General features: G+C 37.4%; 1 protein-coding gene and 1 long non-coding RNA gene across 3 annotated transcripts in view; both read left to right on the top strand.

The window, feature by feature from the left end:
* The first annotated feature begins 5 nt into the window (after window positions 1-5).
* Window positions 6-9833, top strand: LOC118923018 (uncharacterized). Its single transcript, XR_005028992.2, has 3 exons — window positions 6-151; window positions 8179-8263; window positions 8398-9833. It is a non-coding gene; the product is annotated as an uncharacterized LOC118923018 (long non-coding RNA).
* A 5960-nt stretch (window positions 9834-15793) lies between these two features.
* The window catches only part of COPS4 (COP9 signalosome subunit 4), a 47160-nt gene continuing 40549 nt past the window's right edge, over window positions 15794-22404 (top strand). For both annotated transcript variants that reach the window (XM_036906378.2, XM_036906379.2), the window contains exon 1: window positions 15794-16027. In XM_036906378.2, the coding sequence (XP_036762273.1) occupies window positions 15954-16027 (74 nt within the window). In that variant the 5' untranslated portion in view covers window positions 15794-15953. The remainder of the gene's footprint in view (window positions 16028-22404) is intronic.

Consider the following 22404-nt stretch of genomic DNA (forward strand, 5'->3'; position numbering starts at 1 on the left):
CTCCACGTGACTCGGAGTGGGCGCTCTATCAAAGCTTTCGCAGGGAATGTTCCATCGGGCTGAGGCTGGCAGGGGGAAGAGCGGATCGTGCCTGCAGTTGGGAAAGACTACCTCATCTTCCAGCTTCTCTTGATAGAAGTCCGTGCTCTAGGTGCGATTTCCAGCATTCCTCCGCTGTTTGATGTGCTTGGGTGGGGGGAGGTGACCAGTATTCACAAATGCCAGCTTTTCGTATTTTAAGAACTCGTTTTGCAGGGGTCGCCAAAAGCCCCTGGGAGACCACGCAGAATTAAACTTATTTTGAAAGGTACTTTTTGTAATATACACCTAAGCCTAACACAATCAAAATTATTTGTACGTAGTCACCTTTTCCTTCTTTTATTTTCCCTCTGTCCATTTTATAAAATAAGGAAAAAGACAACCAAATGTGGAGGTGGATTAACAGGCACTAAGAGATTATTATTCAGCTACTGTTCTGTGTGAAAAGAACTACACAGACGAAACAATAGAAAAATACAAAACAGTGTAATGTCAAATGGTGGGGTACAGTCTATAATCGCTAATGGAGCGCGGAGGACAGACAAGTCACTGTGAGAGACTAGCCAGGAACGCAATGGAGGAGGGTGAGACTAAGGTTGCAGTCGAAGCAGCAATCACTTTGGAATCAAGCAGTCGTCGTTTTAACTTCTGGAACCTTCACTTTTTAGTGTCTAACAATTTGTCACGTTTCTTTTCCCATATACAAAATGAAAATAACAAAGAGTTCCAGGATTCTGAGGGCTAAATGAAGTGAGGGGTGTCAAGAAACTACACAGTCCCTGCCCCAAATGTTAGTTCCGTTCTGCCATAATCAACACCAACCAATACCTCAGCACTTGGGATTTGGCAAGGCAAGTGGCATGAAATTAGCAAAAGCTTGGAAGTGGAAAGTCTGGCCTGTGCAAGGAACGTGAGAAAATTGAATGACATGCAGGCCTGTTGGGGATCAGTGGGTGAGTTCAGTTTGTGAGGAGGCTCGAGAGCTAATGTGAGAAAAAATTCCTCATGGTTAAATGATTCGTGGTGTTACAGGTCACCTCTGGATGGAAGAAGGGTCAGATGCGGTACCCAAACCCGGCTGGATTCTAGGAAAATTATCCCACAAAAGGGAAAAAAATATTCCCAGCTTATTCCATAAAGCTAATGTAACTCTAATACCAAAACCCAAGACAAACAGCACCAAGGAAAGTGGGGTGGGAAAGGAGGGATTCTGTTCTCATTATGACTTTGCATAGTAAGGTATAAAGTCCAGTAGTATGATAATAAAAACAGTTCATATCTTAACAAAGTACATTTTATTCCAAGAATTGTGGTTTCATATTTAAAAATATTAATGTAATTTATTAAAGGAGAAAAAGCCAAATGATATTTCTCTAGGGATGCATTGTATAACATTCAATGGCCATTTCTTAATTTTAAAAATTTGTGGCAAACTAGAAATAAAAGAACCTTTCTTTAACTGGATCAAGATATCATCAGAAAGAACAGTAACATCATACATTAGAGTGTAATGACAGAAGCATTCACATTGAACTCAGGGACCTAACAAGGATGCAGGGTTATAGCAGCTATTATTTAACATTTTTCAGGGTGTCCTAGATAAAAGTAATCAAATAAGGAAAAAGAAAAATGAGTTTTAGATCCTGGAAAAGAGAGACTAAATGACCCTTATTTAAAATAATCACGAAGAGCTTAGTGTTGTGGTTAATTGCTTGGCCTCTGGAGCCAGACTGACTAGGCCCAAATTCAGGCTCTACTACTTAATAGCTGTATGACCTTGGGCAGCTTATGTGCCTCTTCTGTCTCAGTTTTTCATCTGTACATTGGGAATAGTATACACATAATTAGGTTGTTGTGAGGGTTAATCAAGTAATATGTGGAAAGCACTTAGAACAGTGCCTGGCATATGTTAAGCACTCAATGACTGAAAGCTATTAATAATCAAAACTAGAATACAGCCAAAAATATAACTTAATCTCTTACTTTTTTAAAGAAGGAATTTTGGCTCCTAAGAGTCACTGCTATTAAAGAACTGTATTTCCAAAGGGAATCTTTGCTTTATATTTGCATGACAGTTTTTCCAGATGAACTAAAATAATTTACTTGCAAACATTTGTTGATCATCTACTGAATCCCAAGCACTGTGTAAGGCACCAGGAGTAAAGTGGTGAACAAGACAGAGCAGCCCTATCCTGTGTAACTTTCTGCAGTGGTGAAACTGTTTTATATCCACACTATTTAATAGAGTAGCCACATGTGGCTCTCAAACAATTGAACTGTGGCCAATGTGGCTAAGGAATGGATTTTTTCATTTTATTTAATTGTCATTAATTTAAATTTAAATAGCCATGTGTGGCTGATGATTACATATTAGCACAGTTCTAGATGAATTGACAGAAAATAAACAAGTAGAAAACATTAGAGCTTTTCAAATAAAGAAGAGTAGTTTCTGAGGAAAATATTAATACAAAAAAATGAACAGATAGTAGTATAGAGGTACGAGTTAGAATTATCAATAGACAAAACAAAATGTACTAATGGGTACCTATAATATGTCAGGTATATTGCTAGGTACAAAGTATACACTGGTTTTCTTAAAAATTTTCTTAAAAAAATATTTTAGTTTCTAAAAGATGAGTCAGTTTCCTTTGTTCGTGAGTCTATTTGTCATAGTCCAGTATGTCTGTATATAAGCAGCCAATGTGTATAAATCTATGTTATCATATTTCTTTTCATTAGCATATAACACTTTTTAAAAAAAGATCAATTATCCTTTATCAAAAATATCAAAATCCAAAGTGTTTTGAAAATTTTAAGGTTTCTAGAAGCTTATGACAAACTTATTTAGCAGGAAAACCTGGCCCAATTTGACATAAGGTATTGATACTCTTTATAACAATTTTTATGAATATTTATATGTGTCAGTACAGAAATATGAATGTGTTTGATTATGGCCAAGGAGTTGAAAAATACTTAATGAGATGATGAAGAATTTTTGACTTCGACTGTGGTGGTAGTTACATGAGGTTATACAATGACCTAAACTCACAGGGTATATATAAAAAAAAAATGGATGCATTTTCTAATATGTAAATTATACTTCATTAAAGTTGGCTTTAAAAGAAAAAAGACAGGGTTTTAAAAATTGTTATGCATATTCTTTTCTAAAATCCAAAATATCATCAACACATTGGTATCAAAGGATTTCTAATAAGAGAATGTAGATCAGTATCACTTTGAGCACACCCTAAGTTTTTTCACTTATAAGGTAATAAATAATGTCAAACCACCTGAAAAATTAAAATCAACCACTAAAAGCATCTTTGGGTGCAAATCAAGCAATACATGGAGATGAAAACAAAAACAGAAAAATTAAAATTTTGTGGGATGCTGCAAAAGCAGTTCTAAGAGGGACGTACACAGCAATATAGGCCTACCTTAAGAAATAAGAACAATCCCCAAAAAACAGTCTAAATTCATAACAAAAGAAACTAGAAAAAGAAGAACCAATGAAAGCCAAAGTTAGTAGAAGGATGGACATAATAAAGATAAGAGCAGAAATAAATAAAATAGAGAAGAATAAAACAATGGAAAAAAAATGAAACCAACATCTGGTTCTTTGAGAAGAAAAACTAAATAGACAAACCCCTTGCCAAACTTATCAAGAAAAAGAGAAGACAAATAAACAAAATCAGAAAAAAGGAACAGTTACAACTTACACCATAGAAATACAAAGAATTATTAGACAATTCTATGAAAAATTATATGCCAATAAATGGGACAACCTAGAAGAAACAGAAAAATTCCTAGAACAGTACAACCTTCCAAGACTGACCCAAGAAGAAGCAGAAAATATGAACAGACCAATTACCAATAATGAAATCGAATTGGTAATAAAAAACTCCCAACAAACAAAAATCCAATACCAGATAGCTTCACAGCTGAATTCTATCAAATATTTAAGGAAGAGCTAATGCCCATACTGCTTAAAGTATTCCAAAAAGTGAAAGAGAAGGGAATACTTCCAAATTCATTCTATGAGGCCAGCATCACTCTAATACCAAGCCCAAAGATGCTGCAAAAAAAAAAATTATAGACCAATATCCCTGATGAACATAGATGCAAAAGTCCTCAACAAAATATTCACAAACTGAATTTAAAAATACATTAAAAGGATCATCCATCACGACCAAGTGGAATTGATTCCAGGGATGCCAGATTGGTACAATATTCATAAGTCAATCAATGTGACATACCACATTAACAAAAAGGATAAAAACCACATGATCATTTCAATAGATGCTGAAAAAGGATTTGCCAAAATTCAACATCCATTCATGATAAAAACACTCAACAAAATGTGTATAGAGGGTATGTACCTCAACAAAATAAAGGCTATACACAACAAATGCACAAACCCACAGCTAACATCATACTCAAAAGTGAAAAGCTGAAATCTTTTCTTCTCAGATCAGGCACAAGACAAGGATGTTCAGTCTTACTACTTTGATTCAACAGAGTACTGGAAGTCCTAGCCACAGCAATCAGACACGATAAAGACATAAAAGATATCCAAATTGGTAAAGAACAAGAAAAAACTGCAGATGACATGATACTATAATAGAAAACCCTAAAGACTCCACCAAAAAAATTAGAACTAATAACTGGATTCCACAAAGTTGCAGGATACAAAATTATTACACAGAAATCTGTTGCATTCCTATATACTAATAATGAGCTAGCAGAAAGAGAAATCAGGAAAACAATTCTACTTACAATTGCATCAAAAGAATAAAATACCTAGGAATAAATCTAACGAAAGACCTGTGCTCTGAAAACTATTAGACACTGATGAGAGAAATTAAAGAAGATACAAATAAATTTAAATCTGTCCCATGCTCATGGATAGGAAGAATTAATATTATCAAAATGGCCATCCTTCCCAAAGCAATTTTAAGATTCAATGCATTACTCAAGTAACTAGAGCAAATAATCCTAAAATTCATATGTAACCACGAAAGACCATGAATAGCCAATGCAATCCTGAGAAAGAATAACAAAGCTGGGGTATTACACTCCCTGACTTAAAGCTATACTACAGAGCACAGTAATCAAAACAGTATTGTACTTGAACAAGAAAAGACCCATAGATAAATGCACAGAATAGAGAGCCCTGATATAAACCCATGCATATATGGTTAATTAATATATGATAAAGGAAACATGAATTTACAATGGAGAAAAGACCATCTCATCAATAACTAGCATTGGGAAAACTGGACAACTACATGCAAGAGAATTAAACTGGATTACTGTCTAACTCCATACACAAAAGTAAACTCAAAATAGATCAAAGACCTGAATATAAGTCATGAAGTCATAAAACTCTTAGAAGAAAACAGACAAAAATCTCTTGAAGATAAGTATGAGCAATTTTTTCCTGGACATATCTCCTCATGCAAGGGATACAAAATAAAAAATGAACAAGTGGGACTACATCAAGCTAAAAAGCTTCTGTACAGCAAAGGATAACATCAGTAGAACAAAAAGGCAACATGCAGTATGGGAGAATACATTTGTAAACAATTTATCTGATAAGGAGTTAACATCCAAAATATATAAAGAACGCATACACCTGAATGTCAAAAAAAAACAAAAAAAACTGATTAAAAAATGAGTGGAGGACCTGAACTGACATTTCACCAATGAAGAAATACAGATGGCCAACAGGCACATGAAAAGATGCTCCACATCGCTAATCATCAGGGACATGTAAATCAAAACCACAGTGAGAATATCACCTCATACCAGTCAGAATGACCACTATCCAAAAGACCAGAAATAACAAGTGCTGGCCAGGATTTGGAGAAAGGGGAACTCTCTTACACCATCCATGGGAATGCAAATTGGTGCAGCCACTATGGAAAGCAGTAAGGAGATTTCCTTAAAAAACCTAAAAATAGAAATGCCATATAACCCAGTAATTCCACTTCTAATTAACTGAAGAAAACAAAATCCCTGACTGGAAAAGATACATGCACCCCTATGTTTATTGCCACATTATTTACAATAGCCACGATATGGAAGCAACCTAAGTGTCCATCAATAGATGATGGATAAAAAAGAGGTGGTATACATACACAATGGAATATTATTCAGTCAAAAAAAAGAAAGACATCTTGCCATTTGCAACAACATGGATGGATCTAGAGAGAATTATGCTTAGTGAAATAAGCCAAGCAGAAAAAGACAAATACTACAGGATTTCACTTACATGTGAAATCTAAAAACAAAACAAAACAGCAGGAGACTCATGGACACTGAGAAGTGACTGGTGGTTACCAAGGGGGAGGAAATGGGATGGGTGGGTGGGGAAGGTGAGGGGGATAATGGGCCACAAAAATTCTCAATGATAATATAAGTTAGTCACAGGGATGGTAGTACAGCATGGAGAATATGGCCAATGATTCTGTTACATCTTCCTATGTTGACAGATAGTAACTGCACTAGTGGGGTGAGGATTTAATAATATGAGTAACTGTTGAACCACTGTGTTGTATACTTGAAACTAATATAAGATTATTTACCAACTATATACTTCAATAAAAAAAAGCATCTGCTGGTGGCAGGCTGAGTTCATATACTTTTTTCTGGTGCAATAAGATTTCTTTGCTTTTATAATAGCTGTTTTTTTCTAATTAAAAGGATAAAAGTAGAGGCTCCTCTGTAATGTTCTGATGCATAGCAGTCCCCCTGCCTGTGGTTCCAGTCATCTCTGGTCGGGAAGCAGATGATGTTCCTTCTGGTTGTAGGGTCAGGTCAGTAGTAGCCTTACTATACTATGTAGCTATGTTTATCATCATGTTTACATCATTCACTTCATCTCAGCACACTGGCATTTTGTCATCACAGGAAGAAGAAAGGTGAGTTCAGTACAGTAAGATATTTTGAGAGAAAGAGAGAGACTATATTCACTTAATTTTTTATTAAGGTATATTGTTATTATTGCTCTATTTCATTATTAGTTGTTGTTATTAATCTCTTACTGTGCCTAATTTATAAACTGCACTTTATCATAGGTATGTAGGTATAGGAAAAGACATAGGATTTGGTACTATCTGCAATTTCATGCATACACTAAGTATCCTGGAATGTTCTCCTGTGGATAAGGAGGGACTACAGTACTTGCTCTGCTAGGAGTGTAACCATCCTGTCATCAGAAGTTGAGTTTCTCCTGAAGGAAGTGAATACCACCAGTGCCAGTCATCCTAAGAAAAGTCACATCTTGAGACAAAATATGAAAACTTGAAAGAAGGGCTCACACTGAGAGAGGAAAGTGCTTCCTCTCTCTTGGCTTTGCTCATTTGGACCTGGACCCAAAGAGTTAAATGTAAAAAATGGGCCCAACTTTCCAACTAAGAGAGGAATAAGACTTCTGCCTAAAGAGACTAGAAACTAGTTAGTTTTTGTAAGTAATATTATTATTTCAAAATATCTTCTCTGGAGAAGAGTCTATGAGTAGATGGGAACTACCCTTATGATTGACTCCCATAGGGTTCTACAAGCATGCCAGTCCACACTCGGTCTTAAGCAATTTATTTAAACATGTAACAGAATTATTCATTGCTGTTTGTATGGCTGCCCCATCTTCTTTCTCATGTTCTTCTTCAGATGACCCAGAGCTTGCATCTCACCTGTGTTTAGAAGCACCCATCTTTCCTAGGATTTCAGGCTGGCCAGCTGCCCTGTGACCTCAGCTCGCTGACTGGCTGAACACAAGTTGTGATTGTGTAGATTACCCACCTAGCTTATTAAGGTGATGGTGGAAGCAGTGCTCTTTTTAGCTTTCTAGAAAGCTTTCAGAGCAGAAGCTGGAAGTCATCCAAGTGTTATTTTATTAAGAGAGTGTGATTGTCCCCATTGTTGGACCATGGTTTTTACCAAGACAGCCTTTCTACTTATTCTCTTAACCTACCCCTTCCTACTTGTCTCCCCAGGATTCAGAGCTCTGCTTTGCAACTGAGTTTCATTACCTGTTTATGGTTGTCCCCACAGTTGGCAGCAGATTGGGACCATCTTGTCCACCTTATTGACATTAATTCCTACTCACATTTGGATTGGTATGCTCCTTCATTTCAGTGCCAGCTCCAGAGAAAGGAGATTTAGATGGAAACAACATCACATTCAATGAAGCTGGGATTTTCCAGGTCTCCTGTTTACCCAGGTGTTTTTTTCACTCAATTAACAAATATTTTTTGATTGCTTACTAAGTACAAGGCAAACAGTTCTTGGCACCAGGTAGTTTACAAAAATGAATCAGGCTATCACATCTCTCTCATCCTTCTGTTCCACTTCCAGTGTAACTACAGGATCACAGTTGAAACATGAATATTTGGGAACCAGCACACAGACACTTGAAGGGCACGAACGAAGCCTCAGTAGGCACAGCGGGCACTTGATGGCATGAATGAAGCCTCAAGTTATAGTGAGTATAGAGATGGAGAGAGAGAGGGAAAAGGATCATCATGCACTGGACAATGGAGAGAGTATATCCTGGAAAGACCCAGGGACCTCCAAGTGGAAGGATAGTACGTGCACTGGCATTGTTCTTAAGAGGACCTGCTGGTTATCCTGACACAGAGGAGATTTGGGGAAACAACAGTTGTGCTGATACTTCTCCGCTGAGGCTGGAAGAGCGCTAGCTCTTGAAACTGCTGGAGAAGACAGAAGACAACGTGAATAATAAATAAATAAGTATGTAAATAAAGCTCTTAAGAAGACTAGATGCAATACACATAAACGCACAAAACTATGAAACAAAACGCATGATTTTGCTCCCTTTTTAAATTGAGGCTTTGTGTTCAGTGAAATGCACAAATTTTAAGTTCACAGTTTGATGAGCTCTGATTAATCCATTTACCCATGTAAACCACACACCCAGTTCTATATAGAACATTTCCAATACCTTGTACTACTTCCTGTAAATTCCAACTCTTACCTATTTCCCCCTCCCCAGGAAATTTCTTATCTTCTATTACCATAGATTAGTTTTGTTTGATTCAGAACTTCATGTACCCAAAACCGCATTATGTGTACTTTTTGATGTTTGACTTTTTTCACTCAGTGTAATGTTTTAGAGATTCATTCATGTTGTTGCATGTATCTGTAAGTTTTTCTTTTTTAATGCTGAGTAGTATTCTATTGAGTGAGTATACCACACATTTTTATTCACTTTCCTGATGATGGACATGTGAGTTGTTTTCACTTGGGGCTATTATCAATAAAGCATCTATAACATTTTTACACAAACATATGAAAACCATTATTTTTAAAACACAACACTGAAAGTACACTGAAGGAGAATGATTGAATCTTGCTAATTGTTCTGAAAAGTGGAAAAAATATCTCAAAACAGAGCAAAATATATAAAGAGAGAAATTATGATCTTTCTGATATCCAAGGAAATATTACAGACAGGTAAAGAAAAAAAAGTGGTGAAAAAGTCAAGTCACTTTGAAGATAAAGAGAACTGATATATTACTATTTGGAGTTCTAGAGGAAAAGAAAAGAACAAATAAAAGAGAGGTAATAATTAAGCAAGTAATAATAGAAAACTACCCTGGCCTAAAGACAGACTTGGCATTTGCAGGTGAAAGGGGTCACTGAGTTCCAGGAAAGATCAATGAGAAAAGACATATCTAGGCAGATCCAAGGAAAGTTCCTTTAAAGAGAAATCTTAAAAACTTTCAGGTGGAAAAAACAGCTTACGAAAAGAAGAACAAGGAGGACAGGGTAGGGGGAAGAGAGGAGAAGAAAGAGGAGAGAGAAGAAGGAAGAGGGGAAAGATGAAGAATTGGAAGAAGAAAGGTGCAGAAATAAACAGACCAGCCAGCTAAATGAGAACAAGCAAAGGCTATCCAGAGATTCTACAGAAAGGGAGTTGGCCACCATCACCTGTGTCTGGCAGTGACTCAAAGGCAGGCAGAGGAATGGCAATGCTTTATAGTGGGAAATTCAGGTACGCCTTGATTGGAGGCTGTTGGCATGGGGAAGATGTCAGCAGGCTAACTAGAAATGGGGTATCCTATGTGATTGGTTTTGAGAGCTTGTTTAGCTTTCTCTTGTTGGTGCTAAGTTAGAAGTGGGGGAAAAATTAGGGAGCTGTCAGTTGTTGATCAAGTGCTGGCTATTTGGGGCTGATTGCTATGGAAGTTGTTAGGCATCCTGGGATGGTTGCAGCAGATAGTGGTTAGAGTTTTATTTTTATATATGTTCTTGGCTTTGTTTGCATATTTAGTCTCTCAAAGAGAATAAAGAAAAGGAGAGAAGAAAAAGGAGGAGAATAGAGGAGAGTGCGAGGGAGGGAGGGAGGGAGGAAGGAAAGAAAGAAAGAAAGGCGGGAGGGAGGGAGAATGGAAAGCAGGGAGGGATGTAGAGAGAGACCACTGACATGAATTTCTAATTTGAAATCCTGGCATGGAATCTAATTTGAAATGTGAAATAACTTTTATAGGTCACTGAGGAAAAATGACAGCAGCTCAACCAAAATCCCATTCAACTGTCAGGACTATAGAGAGACATTTGTGAATATGCACAGATTCACAAATATGTTACTCATGCACAGCATCTGAGGGATCACTTAAGAGCGAATGCTACCAAACAATCAGATAATCAGAACAGAGACCTCAGATCAAGGCAGGGAAGATGAAGGGGAATTTGTGGTGAGTAATTTACTTTGAATTTATATAGTAATGTCAGTGAATAATGACATTATAACTGGGAATTATAATAGCACAAGTGGTAAATTAAGGACTCCTAAAATAGAAGAGACATACTGCAAATGAAAACCAAATAGTTGCTGAAATGGAAAAAAGTATCAGCCTATTTTAGTGAAACCTAGGAATTGGGTGGGGCTGGAAGGGGCAGAAATATATTCTCAAGGTCTCAACTACTTGTGAAGGCTGTGAAGGTGAAAATATTTTAAGAGTCTTATCTATTGAGGTGTAATAAAGAGGCAATGGAGGACTAATGTGTCTAGAAGGAAGGAAATAGCTGAAAACTTGTTCTCATATTATTAAAGAAAAACTAACAGTGAATGTCAGAAAAGGAGGGTAATCACTAGTTAAACTGAAGATGAAATACTTTTTAAGTTTTTTTCCTATTTAATTTTTTTTCTTTTTTTATTGGGATAAAGTTGATATACAATATTTTATTGGCTTCAGATGTATAATGTAGTGACTCAGTAATCATACACATTACTAGATGCTTATATATATATATATACATATTATGTTATATACATAAGAGGGGGAAGTACAGTTCCCCCCATTACTATACCAATATATTACAATATTATTGGTTATATTCCTTATATTGTATTTCCATTCCTATGACTAACTTATTTTACAATTTGTGGTTTACTTTTTTTTAAAGCCCTAAAACACTTTCCACCCAGTTAAACTGAAAAGAAAACAATACTGGACATGACAGGACAACATAATAAGAATAATTAGAAACACCCAGAATGAGAGGCAGAACTCAGGAAAGAATTAGAAATAAAAATATCATTTTAGAAATAAAGACTAAGCGAGAAGGAAACCAGGGTAAATAAAAATAACAGATAATGCCTTAAGAGAAATAGAATGAAAAGGACATTTTTCCCACTCTCCCCCCAACCACCCCTTTTTAAAGAAGGAAACTTCTAAAAATTAAAAAGACATGAAAAAAGAAATAAAAAAATTTTGAGGAAAGGTGACTAATATTACAGACAGGAAAAGAAAATCTATCATAAAGATAATAGTCTTTTCGTACAAAAATTATAATTAAGGGTAATGTTATTGAAAGAAAAATGAAACTACATTTCGAAAGAGCACACTGTATACCTGAGAATATGAACCCAGTATGACCAGCACCAACACATAGTCTAGTAAAATTATTCTATGTTAGAAGGAAAAAAGCTGAGGAGGCTTTTAGGCAAAAAGAGTGGGTGACTTATAAGGGCAAGAGAATTAGATTCTAATAGATATTTTTCAGTAATGCTTTATGCCACAAGAAAATGGAGTACCACACTTAAGATTCTCAAGAAGAGTCAAGGTTTATTATTTCTAACACAACCCATATTCATGCATAAAAGGTATAAGATGTTTCCAAAACGCAAGAACACACAAGATTATAGTTTCCACAAACCCATTCTGAGCTACCTGTTAAACAACTAGCTTCAGACAACTAAAATGACTAGAGAGGTTTCAATATAAGAGCTGATGGTGAGCATTAAGTATATATTACTTATAAAACTAAGACTAAATGAGGACTAAGAGGAAGAAAGTATGGTTTGTAATGGCTATATGTACTCATAATGTAGATACAGTACAATTATTAAAAATGAGAGGAAATGGGGAGTGCAACAGCAGAAAAATATTGAATTCTTTTTAGCAATCATATTGGGAGTGGTAAGTATTAGTATTGTTATTCTGAGGCTGTTGTGTATATAATGTGGGATGAATGAACTGAGTAATTTTGGACTATTCTGATTCTATAATGTATGAACTTGTGAATCAGGATTCTGGGTGTGGAAGTAAGGAGATACAGGTAGAATACAGAAGAGGTTAAATAAAATCACCTAAATTGGAATCGGAATTATTAGTATGAATCCATTAGTATGAATATATTTCCTAGTTCTGTCCTATGAAAAGGTCCCCAAATGACCAATATTGTAGCCATGAGCACTGCTAGCACACATACTGTTATCTGTGAATATCATTCCTAAAAGCAACTAAAGGAACAAAGACTTCTTGGTGAAAGAGTTGATTCCAGGTCTTAGGTGGGAACCACACAAGATGATTCTAGAACAATTTTGTCATGCAGCATTAGCAACATGTGAAATAAATGTAAAGATTGGTGTTCTGAAAACAGCAGAATATATATAATCACCTGTGCTCTTTTTTCCTTCTATAATGAGGCATATTTGAGCAGTGCACATGGGAGATGCTCCAGAAAAAGGCTCCCAGGATGACTTCCTTTGCATTTGTATAGAAAAACTGTGCAGGGATAGAGACCATCTAGTTGCTTTTGTAAAAATGGAGTTTCCTGGCCAGGGAAATGGCCATATTAGACAAAAGTTTAGTGAGAAGAGTCCATATACCAGTGGTGTTGACATTGCTAGAGCAGTGCTACTTAAACTTTAATGTGCAAGAATTACTAGAGAGATTTTAACATGACAATTTTGATTCAGTAGGTTGTGATTGGGACCCACGGTTTTGCATAGTAAAAAAACCTAGGATTTGTTAATTCAGATGTGCCTACCTAACTTCTTGCTAAGCAGCTGAAAAGTGAGAATAAGCTTTCAGTACCATGCAGGTTTGTTTTTCCTAATTGCTAAAGTAAAACCTAAAAATATGTAGTATTTTTTAACAGGCTGGGTGGTGATAATGAGCAGTCCAGAAAGGGGGGGCCTTGTCATGCCAAAAACTTCATAAAATTGCTGCCTGCAATAATGTGAGGCAGTCTCCCTCTCTAGCTTGTAGCTCTAGTGGAGGTATCTAGAAAGAGCAAATCTGTGTGTGTCTCTGCTTCTTTTTGCTTTCAGCAAGGTATTACAAGCAGTTTGAAGTCAGGGTAAAAAGAGAAATCAAGGTCCAGAAATTCTGGGGCTTTGCTAAGTAGAAAAAGCCAACTGCTTAACTGCTTAGATACCCCTAAATAGCAGAAGAGAAGACTTGGCTTAGTGATTTCTCATAAACCATTACGATTTTTTGGAAAACACAAATAAACAAAATACAGAAAACAAAGATAAGCCAAAGCAAAAATCAAATTAATTGAGTTCTCTTCTCACTTAAGACCATTGGTCAGATGATTTCAAGTCTGTCATCATTAAAAAGATGTTAACGGTTGAGTGTAGGAACCATGAAATAGGGTAGGTTTAACAACTGCTCCTTAGACACAACTCTTGTTGTGGCTTCTGACACCTCGAACTGTTTGGAAGCAGAGTTCACTGAATATTCAGTGACATTATATTAAAAAAAAAACAAATGCCCCAAACACTGAAAAAACCTGGCCTACAAAATCCCTCAATTAGAGCCCCAAGGAAAGAGGGAATACTCTCCATTATTCAGTTAACTTATAATTCAGAGGGCAGAGCTTGGGCCTACAGAATGCAATGCACAGTGGAGATCCTCCCAAGAGCATCTAACCAAGGAATTTACTCCACTATTAGGGTAGTGGGTGTTCATAATTCCTGCCCAGGATTTCATCATTGCTATGGACAAGTAAATGTTGTGTATTTCCCATTCTTACCTTTTCTGAGCTTTAACTGTGTTTATACTTTTCCTGCTCCCCTATTGTTTTGTATGACATGTATGGGCATAAGAAGATAATTTGTTTTATAGTATATATGCTTCTGGACCACGAAAAGCCATATCCCAACCTGTTGGAGAGGATTGTGCATCATTAGACATCCTGGATTTTGAGCGGATGTAGAAAATGAATGGGAAATTGAACTCTCTTCTTTTGGGGTGAGAGAGTTCTGTTGTGAGAAAAAGAATACACGCAGGTAATTAGACTGTCAGAAAGACAGATTGTAGTAGAGACTGCTGATTGTCCCTTGAAAACCATCCTTCCTTTTAACTGGGCATTTGAAAATTAAATTTCCAGTCTCGCTGTTGCTAGGCATCGTCACGTGACCACGTTCTTCGCCAAGGAAATGAGATCTGAATTTATGTGGGCATTCTTTCTTAAAGGATCTCTTTGTTCTGGTCGTCTTTTCTTACCCCTTCCCAATTGAGGGAACTCGCTATTATATCATGTTATAAAGACGGCAAAAATTTGAAATGTTCACATCCTTTGTAGGCAAGGATGTAGAGAATTGCACTCCTACGTATTGCTGGTAGGAAGACAAAATAGTACCATCCCTGTAAAGTGCAATTTGACGGTATCTATCTAAATTGTAAGCATGTTTAGTTTTTTACTCTCTTCTTGGAATATATTCTACCTGTACACATATAAAATGATACATATACAAGGCTATTTGTTGAAGTACTGGTTGATTGATTAAAAACACCTTAAGTGTCTAGCTATAAGGATTAATCAACTGTGGCATCCCCTCATTATATGTAATACTCTCCAGCTCTAAAAAGGGAGGAGGAAGACTCTCTGGACTTAGATGGTAAGGTCTCCAGGAAAATTGAAAAAATCAAGGGCAGAATCAATGATATGGTGGCTCTTTTGTGAGTGCAAGAAAGGACATATATTCGCTTTTTAGTAGAAATTCTATAAGTACATTTAAAAGGGTGACCATATAATTTGTCATCCAAATGGGACAGTTTCTTGAAAGGGCGTGTTATTAATAATTACGCCAAGACAACTGATGGAAAATGGCACCGTCCTGGACAAACTGGGATGCATGATCAACCTATGTAAAAGGTGGAGACTAGGAGGAGGAATGCGGACTTTTTAAAAATTGTATTTTACAGAAAGTACCGGTGTGTGGTGAGTTGGAAATAACAACAACCCAATCCTTAGCACAAGTAGTTTTAAAGAGCAGCCTTAAAGAACGGGGAACGATATGCTATATACGTGTGACACGGAACTTAACGAAAAGACTATAGTTTGCGCACCCGGCACTTGCTGGAAATGCACAAGCAACGCACACCTTTGGAGTTCATCCGCCAATCCGAAGTGGGAGCGTGCGAGCCGGAGCTTGGTGGGAGAAGCCTGGGCGGGCCTCGGACTTGAGGAGTTGAGCTTCCCGTCACTCAACCCTGGGTGGACCCAGCGCAGGCTCCCACACCTGGCGCTCTGGCCCACACAGGCGCTACTCTGTGGCACCTCGGGTTCCCTCTGGCTGCATCCTGGAGGACTGTACTCGTTTTCTTTTCAGCTGTGAGAAACCCGGCATCCTCCGCCGAGCTGGAAGAAAGATGGCGGCAGCCGTGCGGCAGGATTTGGCTCAGCTCATGAATTCGAGCGGCTCTCATAAAGATCTGGCGGGCAAGTAAGTATTTTCCATGGTCAGGGGAGGAGGGGAGGGAAGTCACAGACTTGTTCTCCTTGGGTTGACGGCTGCTTTCGGATGTGAGGCTAGGATCCGGCCCGACCACCGAGGGGGCGGGCCTGAGGAGCCCAGAAGGCTGGAGGGGACCTTGGGCAGAGAACCTTCGGGGCCATCAATCTGAGGCGACTGTCAACTTGTTCGGTCTTTGATAACATGCTTACTGGCCTCCTAAAGATTGTAGAAGCGCGGTCTGAGAGACGACTGCTCCCACGGCCTTCGTAACCTTGCCTGGTGCCACTTTCCATCGTCGTTGGCGCCTCACCGAATTCAGGCTTTTCTTTGGACCTTTTCTTTTCTCTCCTTTTTTCTTTTTTTTTGAATGAGGGAAATTTAAATGAACCTTGATGCAGAATTTTCTGGAGAGATGGCTTCTTGAGGCCGTCGGGGGCTTAGGACGTATGGCCGCCTATCAATGTCGCCAGAATCTCTCGGACCATCTTCTGTGGGTCCTTGTCTTTAGGGTACTATCTCTCCGCCACCAGCTCAGAAGTCACATAGGCACAATGTCCTCCTGACGTTGGTCAGAATGTCGAGTAGTGATGTTTGCAGAAATCTGGATTGTTTAGGAATTTTGTCCCAATTTTATGTAGAGGCTTAGGTCCACTCCAAGTTAAAAGTTGTGACATGAGCCTGTCCTTTTTGTTGTTGTTGTTCTTCAGTTTATTAAGGACATGACTTATAAAATACATTTTTAAATGACTTAATTTTTTTTATTTTGGTATCATTAATCCACAATTACATGAGGAACATTATGTTTACTAGACCCCCGATCACCAAGCCCCCCCGACATACCCCACCACAGTCACTGTCCCATCAGTGTAGCAAGATGCTGTAGAATCACTACTTGTCTTCTCTGTGTTGTACAGCCTTCCCTGTGCCCCCCACTCCACCTTATATACCTGCTAATCATAATGCCCTCTTTCTCCCCCCGCCACCCCTTATCCCTCCCTTCCCACCCATCCTCCCCAGTCCCCTTCCCTTTGGTAACTGTTAGTCTATTTTTGGGTTCTTTGAGTCTGCTGCTGTTTTGCCCCTTCGGTTTTTTTCTTTGTTCTTATACTCTAGAGCCTGTCCTTTTATTTAACAGTGTTAATAATATATAAATATTGTCCATTTTCTCTTTGTAGATTTCACAGCACTTTTTTTTTAAATGAACATGCATTCTGTTTGAAGTATGCCTCTCACCTTGATCTTAATATGTACATCCTGACAGCTGACATCACTTTGATCTACATTAATGGGCTACAACTTCTTTCACCTGGCCATTGAAACCATGACTGTGTTTTATGTAGGTGTGCTGCCTTTTCTCTGGTGGTAAATGTAGTCTACTTTTATCAGTGGGAAATTTGTCTGAGTATCTTGGGCTTGCCTACTACTTTGTGTTGCCATTTTCCTGTTGGGAAAATGATAATAATAGGACTTATTCTAGTCTGAGGACAAAAATGAGTGTGTATATATATACATATATCAGTGTACACATAAGTGTAAGTACCTGACACTTAGAAAGTGCCACAAGATTGTGGTCATTACTATTATTATTAAGTAGTTAGTACATATATTATTAGATACATACATTGATTGACTTATTTGTTGTGTTGGAAGTAAGTTGAATACGTCTTCCCGCTCAATTGTTTTTGAATGTAACTTTCATAGATTTGGATGAAAGTAAAACAATTTATATTTTTCCATATGCCTAGCTTTATTTTCTCCCATGCATACTTTTTTTTGTTTTGTTGAAGAAAAGTAAATGTATTAGCTATCAGAAAAGATAGTTTTTCAGGTAGTTGCAGAATTCTGATACTTAAGTGAGCATTTACTTCCCCAGCTCTGAATTGCAGATAAGCAATAATACCTTTCTTAAAAAGGGCATTTCAGTTATTTATTGTTGTGTAACAATCCAAAACCTTAGTAGTGTAAAACAGCGATTATTTTCCAGGATTCTTTGGGTTGACTGTGCTGTTTTGCTTGTCTAATCTGGTGGACTCACACATGCAGGTGCAGATACAGCCGGCAGCTCAGCTGGGGCTGGTAGGGGTAAAACCGACTCACATAACATCTTGGTGTTGACTGGGTCTCTCACTCTCCACATGGTCTGTCATTCAGTACTTTAGCTGAGGCTTCCTTACAGGGCTATGGGAGTTTTCTAAGAGTTGAGAGTGGAAGCTACACCTACCTGAGGATACACTGTGTAATCTCAAAGGCTCTAACTCAGATTTTCTGGTTCAGTTTTAATCCCGTACACAATAGTCCTAGTGGTTTCCGTCTCAAATGAAGTTCCCCAACATCTAGTGTTTACTGTATGCCAAACACACCTTTACTAACATTCTTAAATCCTTAGTAAGTAATGTTATTTACATTACATTTGAGAAAATTGAAGTACAGAGGTGTAATACCTTGCTTCGAGGCCTAACCTCAGAGCTAGTGGCAAAGCCAGAATACAGCCTTTCTGCTTGACTCATAGCCCTTAATTCAAACACATCTACTTTTGGCCTTACATGATTTTCGTCAAACTGAACTACAGTTCAGATAGTGATTTTTTTTTGCTTGTGTGTAGAATGCCTGTCTTTCCCCACTCTTTCCCACTTAATACTAAGTTGAAATATTTAGAATGCTTTAAGATCAACATCATTAGGAAACTATTTCTCTCAAAAAATTTTATTTACACTTGCCTGGTTTTAAGATTTTGTCTTTAATTTTCTGCAACTTCGTTATGATGTATCTATGTGGATTTGTTTTGACATGTCTATGTCAGCTTTTGCTGTGAAATAAGCCACCCCCCAAATTTAGTGGCTTAAGGTAATATTTATTTCACTCACAGTTCTGTTGGTTGGCTATCTGGACCGGGCTCAGCTGGGTGGGTCTCTGCTCCCCATGGTCTTGTGGTCTTTGCTCCCCACGGTCTTGGTTCCACATGGGTTTCCACATGTGTCTAGTCAGCTGCAAGTCTGGTAGGCAGCTTTGCGTCTCTGTGTTGGCTGGAGCAGTGAAGGTGACCAGGCCACATATTTCATTATCCAGTAGATTAGCCCGGCTTGTCCATGTGGGAGCAATAGGATTTGAAGAGAAGAAGAGGCACACAAACCTCCTCTTGAGGTTTAGGTTCAAAACAGGTACTTTACTTCTGCAGAATTCTATTAGTCAAAACAAGCCCAAGATGAAAGGTTGGGGAAATAAACTCTTCCTCTTGATGTGAAGAGCTTCAAAGTCACATTGCAAAGGAGAGAGAGAGTGAAAGAATTGTGGCCTCTTTTGGTCAATACCAGATTATCCTGATTGTGGTTCCTCAGATTTGTTCAATCAGTAGGTTGGATTTTTTCATGATCTTGACAAGTTTTCAGCTGTATATCTTGAAATGTTGCCTCTGTCCCATTCTGTTTTCTCCTCTATGACTCCAGTGAAACCCCTGTTTGGCCCTCTTACTGTGACCCCTAAGTCTCTAACTTTGTCTTCTGTATTTACCATTTCAATGCTGTTTTTCCAGTAGGTTCTAAAGACCTGCCTCCTACTTTATCAGTTCTTCAAATGTGTCTAATCTGCTCTTAATAACTCCACTGGGTTTTAAAATTTGGTTACAGTGTTTTTTAGTTCTGTAGTTTTTGGTAGTTCTTTTTTCAAATGACTGCATGATTCCCAGTTTCTAGCTGAAACTTGAAAGCTTGGGTTTATCTCCATAAACATGATAAGCATGATTATATTGCAGTCTTCCTAATAGCTCCAGTATCTGGAGTCACTGTTTGTTGGCAGTGTCTGTTGCTTTTGTTGATTCTAACTCATATTGTCAGGTAATCTTCCTTCATTGGACAAACTATTTAAAAATATATTTTTAGAAACATCTGTAGGCCTAGAATGTTACCTTTCAGAGAAGATTTTCATTTGTTCTGCCAGGGACCTGAGGATGCTAACAGTCCAGGATCAGAGCTTCAGAACTGTTTGGTTTACCTAGATGATCCATGAAATAGAATTTGTAATCTTATTTCCAAAGTGCTTGTGTTTCCTCCTTTGGCAAGCAAGAATCTCAGATTCCTGTTCTTCTAGCTTTATTAGTTGGCCAGAAATTGCAACTTGCCTCTCAGTGTTTTCCAGCAGATGGGCAGAACACCCAAGGCAGAGCCTACCAGAAGTGCCACTCTGCTTCTCAGCTGTGCATCCACAGTCAGCAGATGCTTTCAGTCAGAAGTTCTTTGTATTCTTATTCTCTCCTGTTCTCTCTCTTTCTTGTTAGGATTTTATGCTATTGCTTTTTATTTGGTGGTGGGGGGGTGCATTTCTTTCAGCTTTTGATGCTGTTTTTTGAGGCAGGTTTGGTCCAGTCATCTAGTTGTGAGCAAATGGTCTATTAATACATTCGTATCTATTCCACTCATTTTGATCTTAAATAGCAACTGTGGTACATTTTCATGTGTATATATTTTATTTACCTGCAGATTCAAGCACCAAGAAATTAGGAGTTGGCATACTGAACTTTAGTTCATAGAAAAAATAGATGCTCAATAAACATTTGTTGATGATAAATGGATAGGATAGATGCAAGGTATCTTAATTAAATTTCTTTTCATCCATAATATTTTTTAAGGAAAAAATATTTGCTACTTGTCATGTTCTCTGTATCAGTTAATCAAGTGCATATTGAGTGCTCAATAAAGAGCTATTATTATGCACGAAGTGTTCTCTGACTAATCTTAACCCATTTTGGTTTTACTCTTGTCTGAATTAAAATATTACCTCTTCACTTGAAATGTCTTTTTCTACTTTGTTTTTACTTTTTATTAAAATATAAGATATATATGTATATACATATATAAAGTACATGGCATAAAGTACATTAATCGTAAGATTAATAAATAAATTTTCTCACATACATACATACATAATGTACCAGCTATCCAGATCAGACTAGGGAATATTTCTAGCATGCCAGAGGTTCCCTCATGCCCCTTCCCAGTCAGTACCCCCAGAGATAACCACTATTCTGACCTCGATCCCCATGAATTAGTTTTGCCTGTTCTTGAAATACACATAAACAAAATTAGTGTATACCCATTTGTGTCTGTCCTTTTTCATCAGCATAACATCAGTGAGATTCATTCATGCATGAAAAATTCTTTATTGATTTGTAGAATTCCATTTTATTAGTGGGCCTTACTTTTTATTGAAGAGGACCTAGACATTCATTTCTCCTGGATATGTTCTCAAGAGTGCAATATTTCGGTTACAGAGTAGACGTATATTTATTTAGCTGTGGTAGATGCTGTCAACAGTTTTCCAGAGTGAGTAGATCAGTTTGCATTCTTGTCAGCAGTGGATGAGAATTTCAGTTCCCCTTCATCCTCACTAACTTTCAAGTTTATTAGTGGTTTTAATATCATTCTAGTGGAAGTATAATTGTATCTACCTGTGCTTATAATTTCATTTACCTTATGAGCATTGAGGTGGAGTTACTTTTAATATGCTTATTGGCCATTTGGATATTATCTCTAGTGATGTGCCTATTTCAACATTTTGTCTAATATGTTCTTGATTGGAGTTCCTTGCCAAATACCTGTATTGCAAATATCTTTTCTGTCTGTAGCTTGCATTTTTCACTTTTTAAATGATCACTTTTGATGGAAATTCTTAATTTTGAGGGAACATCCATTTTTGATTTTTGCACTATTACAAATTTTTTCTTGTGATGAGAACTTAAGTTCTGTTCTCTTAGCAGCTGTCAAATATGCAATACAGTATTACTATAATCATGTTATACATTACATCCCTATGATTTATTTATTTTATAATCAGAAGTTTGTACCTGTCGACCCCTTTGCTCATTTTGCCCATCTCCACCCCTCACCTCTGGCAACCACCGTTCAGTTCTCTGTATCTGTGAACTTGGTTTTGTTTTTTCTCTGGGTTCCACATATAAGAGAGATCATGAGGTATTTGTCTTTATTTGTCTGACTAATTTCATTTAGCATTAATGGCCCCAGGGTCTATCCATGTTGTTACAAAGGGCAAGATTTCTTTCTTTTTTATGGCTGAATAATATTCCGTGTGTGTGCATACCTGTGCATGCACACACATGCAACACATTTTCTTTATATCCAGTCATCCATTGATGGACACTTACATTGTTTCCATATCTTGGTTATTATAAATAATACTGCAGTGAACGTAGGGGTTCATGTATCTTTTCAAGTTAGTGTTTTTGTTTTTTCCAGTTAAATACCCTGAAGTGGAATTGCTAGATCATATGGTAGTTTATATTTTTAGTTTTTTTGAGGAACCTCCATACTGTTTTCCATAGTGGTTGCAGCAGTTTACATACCCACTAATAGTGC

The sequence above is a fragment of the Manis pentadactyla genome, chromosome 5 (genome assembly GCF_030020395.1).
Source record: "Manis pentadactyla isolate mManPen7 chromosome 5, mManPen7.hap1, whole genome shotgun sequence".
NCBI lineage: Eukaryota > Metazoa > Chordata > Mammalia > Pholidota > Manidae > Manis > Manis pentadactyla.